Source organism: Camelus ferus, chromosome 12 (assembly GCF_009834535.1).
Source record: "Camelus ferus isolate YT-003-E chromosome 12, BCGSAC_Cfer_1.0, whole genome shotgun sequence".
Lineage (NCBI taxonomy): Eukaryota > Metazoa > Chordata > Mammalia > Artiodactyla > Camelidae > Camelus > Camelus ferus.
This window is the reverse complement of record NC_045707.1, coordinates 7,790,026-7,806,365: the sequence shown is the minus strand read 5'-3', so window position 1 is coordinate 7,806,365 and position 16,340 is coordinate 7,790,026. Positions and strand designations below refer to the sequence as shown.

Below are 16,340 nucleotides of genomic sequence, written 5' to 3'. Positions count from 1 at the left end.
ACGCCTTGCTCTTTTTTGCCCGAGTCCGACTTGAAGATGCAGAATCAAGGTGGTGACAGTGGACCAGCCTGTCGTCCAGACCAGGAACCAGATGCCGTGTCGGCTGACACCCGTCCTGTTGGCAGCACGGCGGGATCCGCGCTCCCAGTCCTCACTGACTCTGCGCACACATTTCCTCTGCAAGGGAAATAATTACTGCCTAGAAACCAGTCCAAGAAGCGCTGCGTGCCTCCATTCTCTAAAAATAGGCATCTCCGAAAAAGTTTTGATTTTTTTTTTATACCTTCATTTGCTTTCCATTTTGAAGGATTAAGGGGAACGTAATAGCTGTGATGACGAGTGATCACTCTGTAACATGGGGCTGAATTCCAAGTACACCTGTGAGGGAATCCAAATGTACTGCTTTTGGTAAATATGCACCCAACAGTTTAACGAGGCTCGTTTCTGCCAGTGGCTCGAAGACTCACACCAGCCAGCCCAGAACTGGAGGCCACGGCGGGAGGGAGACGGTGACCCTCGTAGCTCCAAAGTCACGGCCTCCCCTCCCCCACCCCAAATATCCCCTCAACCTCCCCTCTTCTGGATTTCCCGTTTTTCTGTTGCTAGGAATTGTTTTTTCCAGGCACACTCAAGGATCTAGCCTCTCCACATATACACGTGGAGAGAGGTAGACAATTACCAGCGAAGGTTTCGTGCTTGGGGTCTCCAGCATGTTCTTCCCCGTGAGTAGGGCCGCCACAGCTGAACTCCAGTCGGAAAGCTCAGTGCGGTGGGAAGAGCGCCGCGGCGCCCTGGGAGAGCCGGGGCGGTGGGATGTCGTCAGTCCCACCCAGGTCAGGAGCGGGCTTGTTGCTCCTTAAAGATGGCCTTGCTTTTTAGTCCTCATGTGTATATATATATATTTTTTAAGTCTGGGAAGAATTTTCCCAAAGGACTGAATCAGAAACTTGAACACGTTCCCAAGAACAGCCTGCCTGGTCGAGCGGGAGCTGCAGCTGGACGCTGCCTCTGTGCCTGCGGGGGAAAAGCCTGGCCGGGCCCTGCGGTCAGGTGGGCCGGGTACCGGTTTGTTCTCCTGTCTGTAAAATGGGGCAATCATTACCTGCCCCCTTGCGGGGCTGTGGAGAAGGATAAATGGGACAGTATTCATGAAGACAGCATGGCTGCTGGTTTGCCAGTGGATGTGCACAGATGGTACAACACAGTACCTGACAACAAACAAGAGGTCCCTGGACCGCCAGCCCCAGTGCACACTGCCGGGACCGAGGCTCTCCGGCACCCCTGCTCCCCACTCCTGCAGTCCTGCCTCAGGGCCTTGGCACAGACTGTCCCTGGGCCTGGGGATTCTTCCAGGGGAAAACCTCCACTGAGTCAGTCCTTTACCTCCCGTCTCTGCTCGAGTGTCACCTTCCCCGGGAGGGCCACCCGCTCTCCCTCCTGGGAATCCACCCACCCCTGCCGTGGGCATTCTCAACCTCTCCACCTGCTCTCAGCTCACCTCCCGGCCTGGCCCCAGCTGGAATGTAAATTCTCCCAGGGGGGCCCATCTGATTCACTAGACATATCCCCGCACCTCGAACAGTGCCTGCCACATGATAGACACCCAGCAAGTCTTTGTCAAAAGAATGAAGGTGTATTTCCCATGTCTGTAATGCCACTGGATTTTTCAATTCTTGGCTCCATTTTTTAAGTACTAATTCTAGTAAAAAGACAAGGTTGTCATTTCTCTGACACAGTTTTGCTAATGATAATCGCAAGCAAATGATAATGATACAGACTGACTTTTTTTTTCCAGAATACCATTCAGTGTAAGTGTTACACCAAGGCTGCAAAGCATCTTCAAAATTAGCTGTTAGGCGAACCATCAAATCATCACATGGGAATGATCGTGCAACTCTTGCTTCAAAGAAATGATATGTTTTCCTGGCTTTGCTGTGGGTCTAAAATGTATTCTCTTGCAGGAATAAGCTGAAGGAGCATTATCAAGATGTCAGCAAAGCTCTCACCAAGCAAGATGAATCCAGAAATGGCTACATAGCCTTGTGCCAGATGCAGAAGTTGCTGCAGAAATGTGGTTGTTCTCTGAAGGAAGAGGAGCTGACCGATCTTCTAAACAGGTTTTCTTTGACAAAGTTAACCGTGCTTCTCTGCACTGAAAATCATGCTGTCACATTGCTTTCCTGAATTTCTTCTTCTTGGTCCGCTTGAACGGCGTTGAAATGACCTCCACACCACCAAAATGCCAGTCTCTATCTGTTTACAGAAGTAGAAATATAATGTTGTCATCACGAAACTTACATAAGGTTATAAACCAGTATGACTTCAAAACAAAAACAAAAATAGAATGAGCCTGCACGTATTCCGGGCTATATTCTAATGGGCTGAGTCAGCCCAAAGCAGAAAGAAAGCGACTTGACAGATGCATAAACTTTTCCTGATGTGTCTCAGCAACACGATCATCATTTTTTCACATGATTTTAATTTTACACAAGTTATGCACGTACTTGGGCAGGAGGCGCGTGGTGTTGCAAGGCTTATGAAAATCAGGAGCCTCCAGCCCTCCTGTTCTCCACATCTCTCCCCCCACCCCAGAATCAACAACTTCCCACGCTTTTAATGCATCTCTTTCAGTTCTTCCCTAAGTAGTTCTAAGTGACAAGCTTACACAGCCACTTCTTGATTTTTCACTCTCAGGTGGTGTCTACCCAGAAGATGCGGATTTAACTCTTTTTCACTGGTCACATCCCACCCATCACTCACCCTCTCAGCTCCCCCTCCATGGAAACACATACACACCTATCTCCATGGGCTCCCCATCTTTCTGCATCACAGTCTGGGGCAGTTCAACATTCAGGGTTTACATTATGGGGACCAACTGATCACTTTTCTTTTCCTGTATAGCATTGTGTTTTTCCTGGAGTTAATACTTATTTTTTCTGTTTCTTATCACACTAATTAACCCCTCAACTCACCCCTACTTGTAAAACCTTTTTCCAGTGTGTCTGAACACACTTCAGCAGATCTGTCAGCTTCATCTTCTTGGGTGATCCATTTCAGGTTCTTCCATTCTCAGCCATTTTCTTGATTTATTTCATGAATTAGTTCCTCTCCTGTTGGTTTCTTTCTGAAGCTCTTATTGTTACAAATTAGTGAACCACCTGCAGTCTTTCCTGGCCTCCATCACTTTTTCTTCTTGCTCCACCTTTTGGGAGATTTCCTTAGTTTTAGTTCCCAACACTTCTTTTGGGATTTTTTTTGTACTCAGAATGTTCCTTTTCTATAGCATCCTGTTCTTGTTTCATAGATACACTAACTCATTTCTCTGACGATATTAACAATAGATTTTTTTTGAAAGTTTTCTTCACCTGAGAAGTTTGTCATCAGTATTACTTTTTCTTACCATCTTCCAGGTTAGACATTTTCCTCAAAAAGGTGCTTATATTAAGAGTGAGACACTGAAAAGCAGATTACAAGTTCTGTGCAGATAGGTAGAGCTAATCAACTTTAGTTTGAACTACTTTGGTAGGGTAATCTGGCAGGTCGTTTCCTTGGACGATCCCCCAATGTCAGTATATTTAAAACTTTTCCCTTGGGCTGGTCAGATTTCCCAGGGACTAGGGTTGCCAGATAAGATTTCACCCAGAAGTGACCAGAGAGGGAGAAACTGGAGTGATGCGGCCACAGCCAAGGGTTGCAAGCAGCCGCCAGAAGCCGGAAGAGGCAAAGAACAGATGCCCTGCAGTTGAGACACACTTACCATCTCCAGAGAACACACCTCCAGATCCTCCGTTGTGGGTGGTGGGAGGGTGGGGGACGGGCACCTAGCCGCCTGGGGTTTGGGAGGGGCAGGGGGTCCCGTTGCTTCCCACACAGGCTCTTGGCCAGTCCTTCTGTTTTAACCCCACTTTCATCCCTGCTTGCCGACGTAGCTGGTACCCACCTCTGCGGGGTCGGACGGTGTGTGCAGAGTGTGCCCAGGAGCTCTTCCCCGTTCCTTCTGTTGATACATCCACTTTCCCTCCTCCATCAAAATCCCAGCAGCTGTTTGTCTCCTTTCACTTTCTCTCTGTCCTTCGTGGCTTCTGCCCGTGGTCCTCAACTCCAGCAAGCATCAGAAACTCGGCCTGCTGGGCCCCTCCCCCAGGTGCTGAGCTAGCGGGTCTGGGGTGGGGCCCGGGAGCCTGCATGTCTAAGGAGGTCCTGGGCAGTGCTGATGCTGCTGGACTGGAGCGCCCGCTTTAAGAACCACTGTTTTACACCTTTAAAGACTCATTCTTCTGTCAGGTTAGAAGGGTTTTAAGTGGGCACAATGCCAGTTATGTGCGTTCAAGCCGCTTTAATTGCAAGTCTTACCCACTTGCCATCTCACACCGAGGTGACACAGTTGATTGCTCCTCTTCGGACGGCTTCTGTCTGCGCTTTCTATCTGGCAGGAGACTTTAGCAGAACATTAGACAAATCTTACATTCCTCTCTTTGTGGAGTGAGAATATTAGCAGCCCTCCCCTCCCTTTAAAAAAATGACAGCAGTTGCTCTAGAGTTTGGGTACACATAAGCAACAGGGCTGAGGCCACTGTCAAGTCACACCCTCCTGCTTCGCGGGAAGCGCAGGTGCCTCATTACAGAGCATCCCCACATCCTCCTCCCGTCCCTCACAGCCCTGCGCTTACCCACTTCACTCATCCCTGTGCTGTGATCGCCCAGTGTATTGTTATTGTCCCTTTGGACAATTACCTGTTAGATCAGCTAAGAATAAGGAAATAGCGGGGAGGATATAGCTCAGTGGGAGGGCACGTGCTTGGCGTGTGCGCGGTGCTGGGTTCGGTCCCCAGCACCTCTGATAAATAAAAAAAATAAATAAAACATAAATAAATGAGCCTGACTCCACCCCCTTTAAAAAACCAAAAACCAAACCAAAACAAAAAGGAATAAGGAAAATAAAGGATACTATTTCACCTTTATTTATTTCTTCTTTTATGCTCACTCTTTCCCTCTCTCTGCCGTCCTCCCTTTCTTCCTTTTTCTTTCTTTCTATCCAAGTTTCTGACCCATATGATTTTCCTTCTCTGTGAAGAAGTGTATTTTAGCATTTTTGAAGGATAGGGTGACTGGTGATAAATTCCCTCCGTTTTTGTTTGTCTGAGAATGTATTTATTTCTCCTTCATTTTGGGGGCATAATTTTAGTGGATATCGAATTCCAGTCGGGGGGGGGGGTCTTTCTTTAAATAGTTCAGTCCGCTCTCTTCTTGCTTGCCTGCTTCTCTGATGAGAAGCCCTGTGTAACTCTCACCTGTGTCCTCTGCAGTGAGTTTGTGCCCCCTCTGGCTCTTTCAAGATTTTCTCTCTGTCTCTGGTTTTCCGCAGTTTGCGCACGACACGCCTAGGAGTAGGTTTTGTGGTGTTTTGGTGTTTTTCTGCCTCATGCTCTCTGAGCTTCCTGGATCTGTGCTTTGTGTCCGTCATTAATTTTGGAAAAGTCTTGGCCATCATTTCCTCCCATGTTTTTCTTGAGCCTTTCTTCTTCTCCTTCTGGAATTCCAGGTATGTAGATGCTCCACTCTGTGACATCGCCCCACAGTTCTTGGATACTCTGTTCTGGTTTTTTTCCCCCATTCTCTTCTTCTCTTTGCACTTCAGTTTGGGAATTTTCTATGGACATACTTCAGGCTCACTGGTTTTTTCCCTCAACCATGTCCAGTCTACAGACAAGCCCACCAAAGGCCTTCTTCATGTCTGTGAGTCTGTTTTTCATTCCCAGCATCAACTTTGCTTCCTCCTTCACGTTTCTAAGTCCTCTGCTTACACTGGCCATTTGTTTTACGTGTTGTCTGCCTGTTCCCTTAGACTCCTGTACGACTTAATCACAGTCATTTTAAATCCCCTGTCTGATAATTCCAGAATAGGTCATGTCTGAGCGGGGCTCTCACGCTTGCTTTTTTGCCTCTTCAGAGGTTTTTGGGTTTTTTTTTTCTTTCTTGCCTTTAGCGTGCCTTTAGTTTTTTGTTGTTGTTGAAAGCCAGACATGACGTACTGAGTAACAGGAGCTGAGGTCATCAGGCCTGTAGTGCGAGGTTCTGTGTTAATTTGGGGTAGGAGCTGGGCCGAGTTTCACGTTGCTGCAGCCATTAGGTTTCCTCCAGCGACCCTGGTTTTGTCTCCTCTGTTTGATTGAGCTTTCCCGGGAACCCCTCCTTACACAGAGTCTCTGCAGCTTTCGGTTGTAAGCCACTGTGAGTCTGCTGGCGCTGACCCGATGTGGTGGTCGGAGGTGGGGGAAGGACTCTATTCTCTTGTGATTGAATCTCAGTCTCTTAGTTGGCTTGAGTCCCTGAGCTGCAACCTTCAGAAATGTTTCTTACCCTTTTTTCTCCCTTAGGTGCGACAGGAAGTTGGGAGGGGCTGGAGTTGGCTGTTTGCCCTTCTCCCAGGTGGGATCAGGCCCTGGGAGAGTCTTTTCCCTTGGAAAATTACCATGGAGACGGTTCTGGGCTTATTTCCCAAGGACTGGTCTTTCCCATCCCCTGCCAGAGCCAAGAGGGGACCATCCTCAGATTCTCACTGTGATAACCTGGTGGGATTCTTGAAGGTAAAGCCCATGAAAGTCGGGGGTCCCCAAGACAAGGCCCCCAGGAGCTCTCACTCTCACTCTGGTCCACACTCGGCCTCCACCTGCTATTCACAGTGCCGTTTGAGTGGTCCTGCCAGCCCACAGGTCCAAGGGCTTTGTTCCAGGAAAGCAGACCTTGGCTGTAATCCTTTGTATCCTCCCGTCTCTCCAGACTGCAAGGTGACGACTTGGCCTGTGACCTCAGGTTCCTGACAGGACCAGGAAAAGTCATTGGTTTTTGGTTTTCTGGCTTCTTTCTTCCTATAAGATGAGAGCAACACTTCCAAGTTCTGTGCAGGGCTCCCTCCTCTTTCTACCACTTTTCCTCTCTCTGTCCCATCTTTTGTAGCTGCAGTTTTTCTTTGGAAAAGATAGTTAAGTATAACCTTCTGTCCTAGGCCTCCACCGGGTCCTCTCTACTTGCTTCGTAAACTGATTCTAAACCTCAAAAACCATTCTACAGCATTTCACGATTATGACTATGTAGTTATTGTCCAGTGTCCAGGTGATGAATGGAAATTAGCTCTCTTCTCAATGGCACTGTCCCTGAGCCTCTGCGTCCACCTTGTCGTAGGCAAGCCTGGGGGTATCGGTACATCTTTTCTAAGCCATTTGGGGAAAGGTGGTTCTTTGCTGTAAGATGTTTCCAGGGGCATAAAGAGTAGGGTGATTTCTTTGACTATCACTGTTGTCTAAACTTGGGGCTCAGGTGAGTTCAACATTGTCAGCCTCCAGCTTTCCCCAGCATTCTGCCCTACTTTGTGCTCTCTCCAGTTTTCTCCCTGGTGCCCTCCGTCCTGGGGCCTGGCTCCCTATTCTCCTGTTCGAGATCCGCCATCCAAGAGCGTCCTGGGCCATCCCTGCTATTCTCCTGGAGTGGATCCCCTGTTTTATATACCACATCTTTTTATTTCTTAATTTACATTCTTATTTTGCTGGAGTACCCCCTGAAGTAACCTCCTAAGAACAGGTGGATGGAAAATAAATTTTCTGAGTCCTCTGTCTGAAAATGTTTTTTATCTTCCTTCCTACAGATTGCTAGCTTTAACTGAACAGAGAATCATTTTCCTTAACAATTTTGAAGGACAGTGCTCCATTGTGTTTGAGCTAAGTCCGGTGTCATCTGTGTGTATGTGTATTTGTGTGCACGGGTGTGAGTGTGTGTATGTGCATGTGGGGTGGGAGGAAGGAGGACCATTTCATTCCCAAGTGTCTATATGTTCTCTTCTTCCTTAAACAGGGGCTCCTCTCACTAAATCTATTTCCAGCTGAACAAGAATTCAAATGCATTTAGTGAATAAATCATGGAAAAATAGCGCCAGCTAAATAATTAACTGAATGATTATAAGAAAGTCTTGTTAAAACGTAGTTAGGCTTGATACTTCCATAAACAACCACAAAAGGGCTGTGAGATTTCTGCAGTCCACCTGTCAGTGGGGTGATCAACTTTTTTACGAATTGAAACCTTAATAAGGATCCATCGTTCGGTCGCTTGTTTCTTCTCAAAGACCTCTTGATGATAAACATCTCTGTTATTTGTAATTATATGTAGATTATTCTTTTCTAGGTCCAAAATAGACTTTTCTAAATAATACTGAGATTAGCATATGCATTTGATTTTATTACTATATTTTAATACCGAGTTGGCAATTTATCCTGCTGATGAAATAGAGCTGATTATCCTCGTCCTTGGCGTCTCCGCCGCGGGAGCCAGCGGCACGGGCCTGCGGAGCGCTCCCTGCAGCTGCGGGTCGCGCGAGCGCAGCTCCTGGCTCGTGCTCTGCAGCGGCAGATAGCTGAGTGGCTGGAAACTTTCTCTTCGGCTTCCCGGCGCTCCCAGCTGTTCTTCTTTGACATACACTCCATCCTGCTCAGAGGAAGTTTTGGGGTCACAGTGCCAGCAGCCCCCAGGGGATGTGTGTTGCAGACATGTGAACTTTGAATGCAACCGGACTTCGGTCTGAGATATTTTACGTCTTTAGTTAATATGCCCTGTGCGCTCGGGAACTTGGATACACTCTCCCAGTGGGGTCTTCTAGAACTTGAAGGTCTTTTCCTCTGTGTCGGAGCACAGGGCAGGGAGGAGCCTCTGTTTCTCCATGGAGGTCCTTGTTGAGACGGACACTCAGATGAAACTTCTATTTGAGAAAATACTAAGCTACACGGGTTTCATAAAAGTGTTTTGAGTGCTTTCAGCTTGACAGTGTAGTTTCAACCATCCTTGGAAAAGAATTTAACTTCTGTTTTACTCAGCTCCTCTCTTCCTTTTCACTGTCTTTGATGTGTCTTCCCTTCTTTTCAAACTCCCCTGCCATTTCTGAGCTCAGCCCCTCGTTAGCCGAGGTCTCAATGACCACAGCCCCTACCCTCCACCCACCGTGCTCTTGCCTCCAGACCGTCTCTGTCACCACTGTCAGATTTATCTCCCCATGACACTATTCTGAAAATGTCACATCCTGGCTGAAGCACCCAGTCATATGGCCAGATTCCTTAGCCAGGCCTCCTCCCCTCACCCTCTGCTCTTCAAAGCCGTGAGCCCTACTGTCCAGCCTTCGAGTCTCAGGGCTTCAGGGCAGGACAGCCTGCGGCTCCAGCAGGCGGCAGCGGCCCGCACGCTCTCCTCTCCTAGCCCTGCCCTGTGCCCCTACACCGCAGTGTTTCTGTGTGTTCGGCTGATGTCGCTAATGCACATGCATGCACCTACCAGCCAGGGAATTGTGTCTCAACGTCATTCATATTCTCCACACTGTTCCGTGCTCAGCAAGTGTTTGTTGAATGAATAAGTGATGGGATTTTTAAATTAATATATTGTTTTCTTTTTTGGGGACAAGTTGGGGAATCAGCTGTCATGATAATTCCATCAATTACCTTGGCTTCTTGAGAGCGGTGGAGAACAGCAAGCCGACCAAACCTCAGCCCCAGGAGAAAGAAGAGGGCATGTCCATCAATTTTGCAGCACTGAGTTCAGAAGAGGTTCTGAAGAACATCCAGGAGGTGGTCGCCTCCTCCAGTCCGGCTTTGTCAACGGTATGACAAGCTGCAAAGTGCTTTTATTGTGGAAACTGGAGTTCAGGTCCTCAGACAGGTGCCGACACACACCTCCCAGCCCTCCTCGTCCTCCTGGACCCCTCCCGCCTCCCTCCACTCTCCTTGGGCATCAGAACTCGACGAGCTTGTCGAGATGAGATTGTTCATTTGAGCAAATGTGAATCCATTTCTGCTCTGTACAGAACTACCATGATTGTACCAGCACACACACTCTGAGGCAAGAGTGCTCGGTGTTTAGCAAATGCTGGGTCTGCATCGATGGCAGGGGGTTCTGGGCAAAGAGGCCAGAGGGCAGAGGCCTCAGGGGAGAGCGGGCCCAGGGAGATGAGCGGCACCAGGTGGCCAGGGCCAGGCGGTGGCACAGAGGCTCGTGGAAGGTCAGCAGGGCCCCCTGCACACTGACCTTCAGGCTGCTGTCTGTGTGCTGCTGTGGCTCGCGCTGGTGGGTGGGGTTGGTACTGTGAGGGGTGTCCTGGAAAACAGCGCTCTGGCCCTGCTCCCGGGGGGGTGCTGGCCCCCCCCCTACACGTCCATGCATGAGGCCCCCTGCAGCGGCGGCTGCGGGGAGAGAGATGCTGTGTGCAGAGGGCAGGGCTCGCAGTTCAGTGAATCCGGAGCCTTTTGTGTGATGCTAGGCACGCGCTGTCCAGACGGCACAGTCAGAGCAGAACTGCCTCCATGTCTATCATGTGCAGACTTATTTAGGTAGAGTTTTATAGATCTCCTCGCCTTTGCACATTTGATTCCCCCACCCACCATGAGGCTTGGCAGCTGGACTGACACCCAGGGAGCCACATGGCCCCAGGAAAGTGCAGGTCCCGTGGCCAGAGCCAGCCTGACCCAAGCTCACCCTGTAGATCCCCCAAGCGTTGCAGCGCCACAGCGCCTCCTACCGCCCCTGTAGTGGAACGCTTGGTCCACTCTTCATCGTGGTGATTATTCTCCTTAAAGTCTGCTGAGATCCACCAGGTGCCAGGTGCCTGGACTGGTGCGTTTTCAGTTGGCTGTGGGAAAATTTAGAGCAACACAAGTTATGAAGTCCCTCTTCTGCCAAAAAGTCAAGCTCAGAGAGGTCAAGGGCTTATGGTGGGCAGCACAGCCAAGGTTCAAAGGCCACTCCTGGCTGTGGAGCCGGAAGTTTGTCCAGTGTACGCGGCTATGTCGCAGCACCACAGGCTAAATAAGAACTCAAAGCAAGACAGCATTAAGGTTAATTTGTTACAAACATTAGCCACTATATAAAAAAATAGATTTTAAAAAGTTTCTTCTGTATAGCACAGAGAACTGTGTTCAATATCTTGTAATAACCTTTAATGAAAAAATATATGAAAATGAATAAATGTCTGTATATGCATGACTGGGACATTGTGCTGTTCACCAGAAATTGGCACACAAGATTAATTTGGTTATTATGCAAACACCACCGCCCTGTGGGCCGACCGGTGTGCCTGACTAGCCCTGAATGGGAATTAACCACAAGGCAACTTGTGTTTGGGTCTGCAAGTGCATTCAACTCTTATTTAAAAAAAATAGGATCTTAACCTACCACTTGATACAGGTTATCTAGGGCAATAAAAATGAATGATTTTGTTTCAACAGAGAGGGAAAAAAACATACTTTCTTTTTATAGCAAATATTTTGCACTTTGGTTTGACTGCTCTGCTGCTGGGTTGGCGCTGTCTGCCCCAGTGCCTCCAGCACAGGCACGGGCCGGGGTGGTGGGGTCCTCGTGGGAGGCCAGGCCCCTCGGGCTCTGGCAGGGGCGGTGGGGGGGTGGTAGGGACAGCAGCTTCAGTGTGCAAGCCCCAGGGCAGGAGTGGGGCGGGGTGGTCCCTCGACTCCCGGTCCTGGCCACTTCCGACCTCGGACTCCCATCTTGAGGTCCCCACCCCACAACCCGAGATGGTGGGATCAAGCCTGAGCCTCCTGTTACAAGTGATTCATTAAGGAGCTAGAATTTAGTGATGGAGCGACCTCGGGCAAGTTTCTTCCCCCTGGGAACCTCTCTTAGTAAAATGGGCCTCCTCAGGCAGGTGAGGCTTCCCTTACCAGATGGGACCAGAGTTCCTCTCACTCCTCTTCCTCTTCATGTCCAAACAGGAGCAACTAAAGCGAGTTTGCTCAACAACGCACCAGCTCTTACACGGGGCGCACACCCTGCCTGCCTGTCTTTCAATCCTGGTGCATTTATTTACTAACTCAGAGTCCACAGGGGACTCACATCCACATGATTGCATCTGCTTTCAGAAAAGCAATACTTAAGAAAAATACTTTTGAAACATTCACTTGACAGTGACATCTGCCTTTTTTTTTTTTTTAATTTAGGCATTTTCTGCATTGGATAAAGAGGACACTGGGTTTGTAAAGGCTTCGGATTTTGGACAAGTTCTTAAGGAATTCTGTTACAAACTAACAGATAACCAGTATCACTATTTTTTGAGAAAACTGAGAATTCATCTAACCCCCTATATAAATTGGAAATATTTTCTCAAGAACTTCAACAGTTACCTTGAGGAGGTAAGAATGTCAGCAACACATAAGCATTTCTTTTTGAAAAAGGGCTAAAATTAGTTTTTGCAAAATACATAATTAATTAAAACCACTTCAAAGAAATTGGCGATCACCCCAGTTAATTAGCTCATTCTAAACGAAAAATTGATATAAATTCTACACAAAGCATTAGAAGGTAAATATGTATCCTTTACTTCTTTGGAAAGTTATTTTATTTCCTTTATTTTCAAGGAAGTTTAGGAGAACCTGCTTCTGTCTGGTTGTTTTAGAGTTCTAGGAATCTTAGATCCCTGAAGATGGTCCAGTGTTTGAAGAAGTGAGGCACACTGTGGTCAGGCCGTGAGCCAGGAATGAGGGAACTGGGACCCACTCAGCTGATGTGTATCGGCCAAGCCTGGGGTCGGGGTAACGGTGGAGATAGTGTGGCCCTGGCGGAAGTCGGAGAGGGCTTCCTGGAGGAGGGTGGGTGGCTGATCACAGCACCCTTGCTCCCTCCTGGGACCACTCCTCTGGCTGCACAAGTGTTTCTTCTTAGGCTGTTTCTCTGTCTCTTGATGTAGATGAACCAACATCACTAGTGACAATTGCAGTCTAGTTTCAGCCAGCTTGGATTGCCTTGGTCACCATTCTGTGTGAGTGAGAATGGACACCCAGGGGCCATGGTCCCCGCCTTCACAGGAGGAGAGATGAAAACAAATGTGGAAAATCAAAAAATTATGCAACAGCTAAATCACAACAGGCTTGTGCTAGAATATATTTAACATATTTAACTGTCATTTAATATATTAAATGGCTGGACGCTTAGGTTATTTCCAATTGCACACTTTTGTTTGTAACAAATATCTGAGTTCATAAATCCTTAACCACTTACCTGGGATGAATTCTTAGAAACGAAGTTACTAGCACACATAGCATGAACATTTTTTTATTAATTGGGGGAGAAGGGTAATTAGGTTTGTTTACTTATTTTTGGAGGAGGTACTGGGGATTGAACCCAGGACCTCCTGCATGCTAAGCATGTGCTCTGCCACTTGAGCTACACCCTCGCCCTCAGCATGAACATTTTTAAGGTCTGATGTGAAGATTGTAGTGGTAACAGCAGCAAACTCTATATCGTGCTTTCTGGGGGCGAGGCACTCTCCCCAGTCCTTTCTGCATATTAACTCCTGTAAGCCTCCTGATACCACTACAAGGTGCCTGCTAGTAACACCCCGTTTTATAGATGGGCACACTGGGACACGGACACTGAGTAATTTGTCGTAGTCCCCCCGAAGGTGTGTAGTAGAGCTGCCGTGCGAACCCAGGACTCCGGGCTCCACGCTGTGCCAGTCTCCTCTGGGAGGTGTGCTTTTTTTCAGCTTTGCCATGTAGATGGGCGTTCCTAACAGAACACAGTGTCGTGTTGCGTGTCTGAAGACTTTATATATGGTCTTATATCAATTTCTGTCTTCTGCACTTTGTTTTTCTTGCTTAATATCGTGAATTTAAGATTTATCTTTGTTGCATCCATGTTGTCCGATTGGCTTGAGTTCCTTCACTTAAGCCATTATAAAATCCGTGTATTAAATGGATTTATTCTATTGAATGAACGTACCCTGCTCAGTTACCGTCGTCCTGCTGGTGACATGTAGGTGGTTTGCAGTTTCCTCTGTGACAATCAGAGCACAGTCGGCCTTGTGTGACCACCTCCTCAGCACACTCAGGGTCATTCTGCTTGGGTCCGGGGTCGGGGTGGGGGCCGGGAGCGCAAGGTCAACTGCACAGACACGGCCGCTGGCTGCGGGTCAGCGTGCATCCCACCAGCCCTGCGGGAGAGCTCCGGACACTCCCATCCCCCGAGCCCTCGGCACTGTCAGGACTTTTCCCTCTGCAGTTACCAGCCACCCGGCCGCCTCAGTCTGAGAACTGCCTGAAAGGATTCCCATCCTTGGTTGGTGTGGGTGTGGCAAATGACCTCTCCTGGGCCGTGACTTGGAGACTCATGCTATTTTCAATGTGAATTACACTTTTTTTCTGATTTTAAAAGAAATACATATTGTGGCAATTTGGGAAAATACCAGGAAGTATCAAAAAGGAAATAATCACTTAACCCCGTGGTGACGGTCTGATGACAGGAGAAACCTCCGTGCTGTTCAGCGAGGCATCCTGTGCTCCCGGCCATCTTGGGCATGTTCCCATCTCTCGTTCCGATGAGGGAGGGACAGGGTGGGACAGACCGCTGGGGAGTCAGGTCCCCGCATGCCTCCTCAGTCGGGAGCCACCCCCAGGCAGTCCCGCTTCAGAGCTGGCGGTCTTTCCCCGGGCCGCCCTGCCTTGGAGAGCTTTCTCGTCTATTTTTAACACACCTCCCCCCCCACCCCCGATTCTTTTATTGTGGTAAAGTACACATACCAGCAGTTTTACCGTCTTAACCCTTCATCAGAGCACGCACGATGGATCGGCGCATTAAGTCCATTCGCGTCTTTGTGCAAACCTTCACCACCATCACCTCCAGAACTCTCTTCACCCAACAAAAATGAAACGCGATCCCTGTTAAACACTAACTCTGCCACCCCCCACCCAGTCCCCCCCGCCCCGGCACCCACCTTCCTCCTTTCTGTCCCTAGGACTTTGACAACTCTGGGTGCCTCATACAAGGGAAATCATATACTCTTTGTCCTTTTGTGACCAGCTTTTTCCCTGAGCATAATGTCCTCAAGATTCATCCCTGCCGTGGCAGGCGTCAGAATTTCCTTCCTTGCTAAGTCTCGTAACAGTCCATTGTACGTGCTGACCACATTTTGCTCATCCGTTCATCTATCAGTGAATGCTTGCCTTACTTCCGCGTTTTAGCTATCATGAATAATGCTGCTGTAAACAGGGTGTGCAGATACGATGCGTGTTTCCACTCAGTGGAGATAACACCGGAGATACAGCCATGAGTCTGGCTTTCTTCCCTTAATATCAGGCTGCACTGAGTCACTTAAAGTTCTTCCAAACATGAGTTAAAATGTCTGTATAACATTCCATCAACTCCTTGTTTCTAAGCATTTAGGTTTTTTCCCCAGATTTTGCCATTGTAATGTACTCTGCCCTGAAAACTTTGTATGTAAACCTAGATCCACATTTTAAATAAAGTGACTGGGGTCCAAGGATAGGAATACTTTTATTGACCTTGAAAGCAGCCCCGTTTTTAAAAATAATTTTTCATATTAGGTTGAATCATGTGAAATCTCCATTTTTAGAGTCATAAATGATTGAACATTGACAATTTCATGTGGTTTGAGCTAATATTTATAGAAGTCATTTCTGTCCATTTTACATGACTTGGAAGATACCAGTCATTTTGAAGGAGAGAATTAAAGTCACCCCCAGGGACAAACAGTGTTAACATTTTGGTATATTTACTTCCAATCCTCTTTTCTATACAAATATCCTTTGGGGACGGAGTCAAGGACAGAGGTAGATACTGCTGGATTTGGGGCTTTGGGGGGATTTTCTCAGCTCTTTTTTAACAAGCATTTACTACCTGTATCAAAGTAACATATGCCCCGATAGAAAGGAAACTGAGTTATTGCAGAAGACTTAAAAGCAGGTGTCAGTTGATCAACTATCCCCCCAGTTCTGTTCCCCAAAACCAACCAGTGTAATTTCCGGTTGCATCTCCAGCTGTGCCCCTGCCCTCTCTCAGGGCTTTCCCCCAGTCTCTGTTTCTTAAATAATCACTCCCAGGCATTTTCACTTGACTTTCTGTCCCAGCCGCTAGCTTCTCCTCCTGGGCCCCTGCAGGTCCCTTGTGGAGCTGCCTTCTCGCTTGCTGTGGCGTCATTGATATTTCCACGTAGGGATTTGTCTCTGAAGAGTGGGCTTTGTTGGAGGTGCGCCATCCCACCCACCCTCTCCATCAGCTGGCCCCCTGCGTCCCAGGCACGGAGGAGGGTCCTGGGGTCAGCAGTGGGCCAGGGGCCTGCATTCTGGCACTGGGAGACAGATGAGAAATGAGAAAATAGATCAAATGTCAGATTCCAGAATGTACTGTGACATAAAGCAAAGCAGGACAGGAGAAGGGCGTGGGTGAGAAGGGGACGTCTGAGCTGAGACCCAGTGGAGGGGAGGGAGGGGCCGTCGGGGGCACAGCTGGTGTAAAGACTTGGCAGCAGGGAGCCCGACTGGCTGGATGTGTGGCTGCTGTGG

At 48.3% G+C, this 16,340-nt stretch overlaps 1 protein-coding gene across 1 annotated transcript in view; it reads left to right on the top strand.

The window, feature by feature from the left end:
• EFCAB6 (EF-hand calcium binding domain 6) overlaps positions 1-16,340 on the top strand; it is a 207,689-nt gene that overhangs the window by 160,163 nt on the left and 31,186 nt on the right. Inside the window, 3 exon segments of the mRNA XM_032492388.1 lie at positions 1,962-2,117; positions 9,440-9,635; positions 11,982-12,173. Coding sequence (XP_032348279.1) covers positions 1,962-2,117; positions 9,440-9,635; positions 11,982-12,173 — 544 coding nt within the window.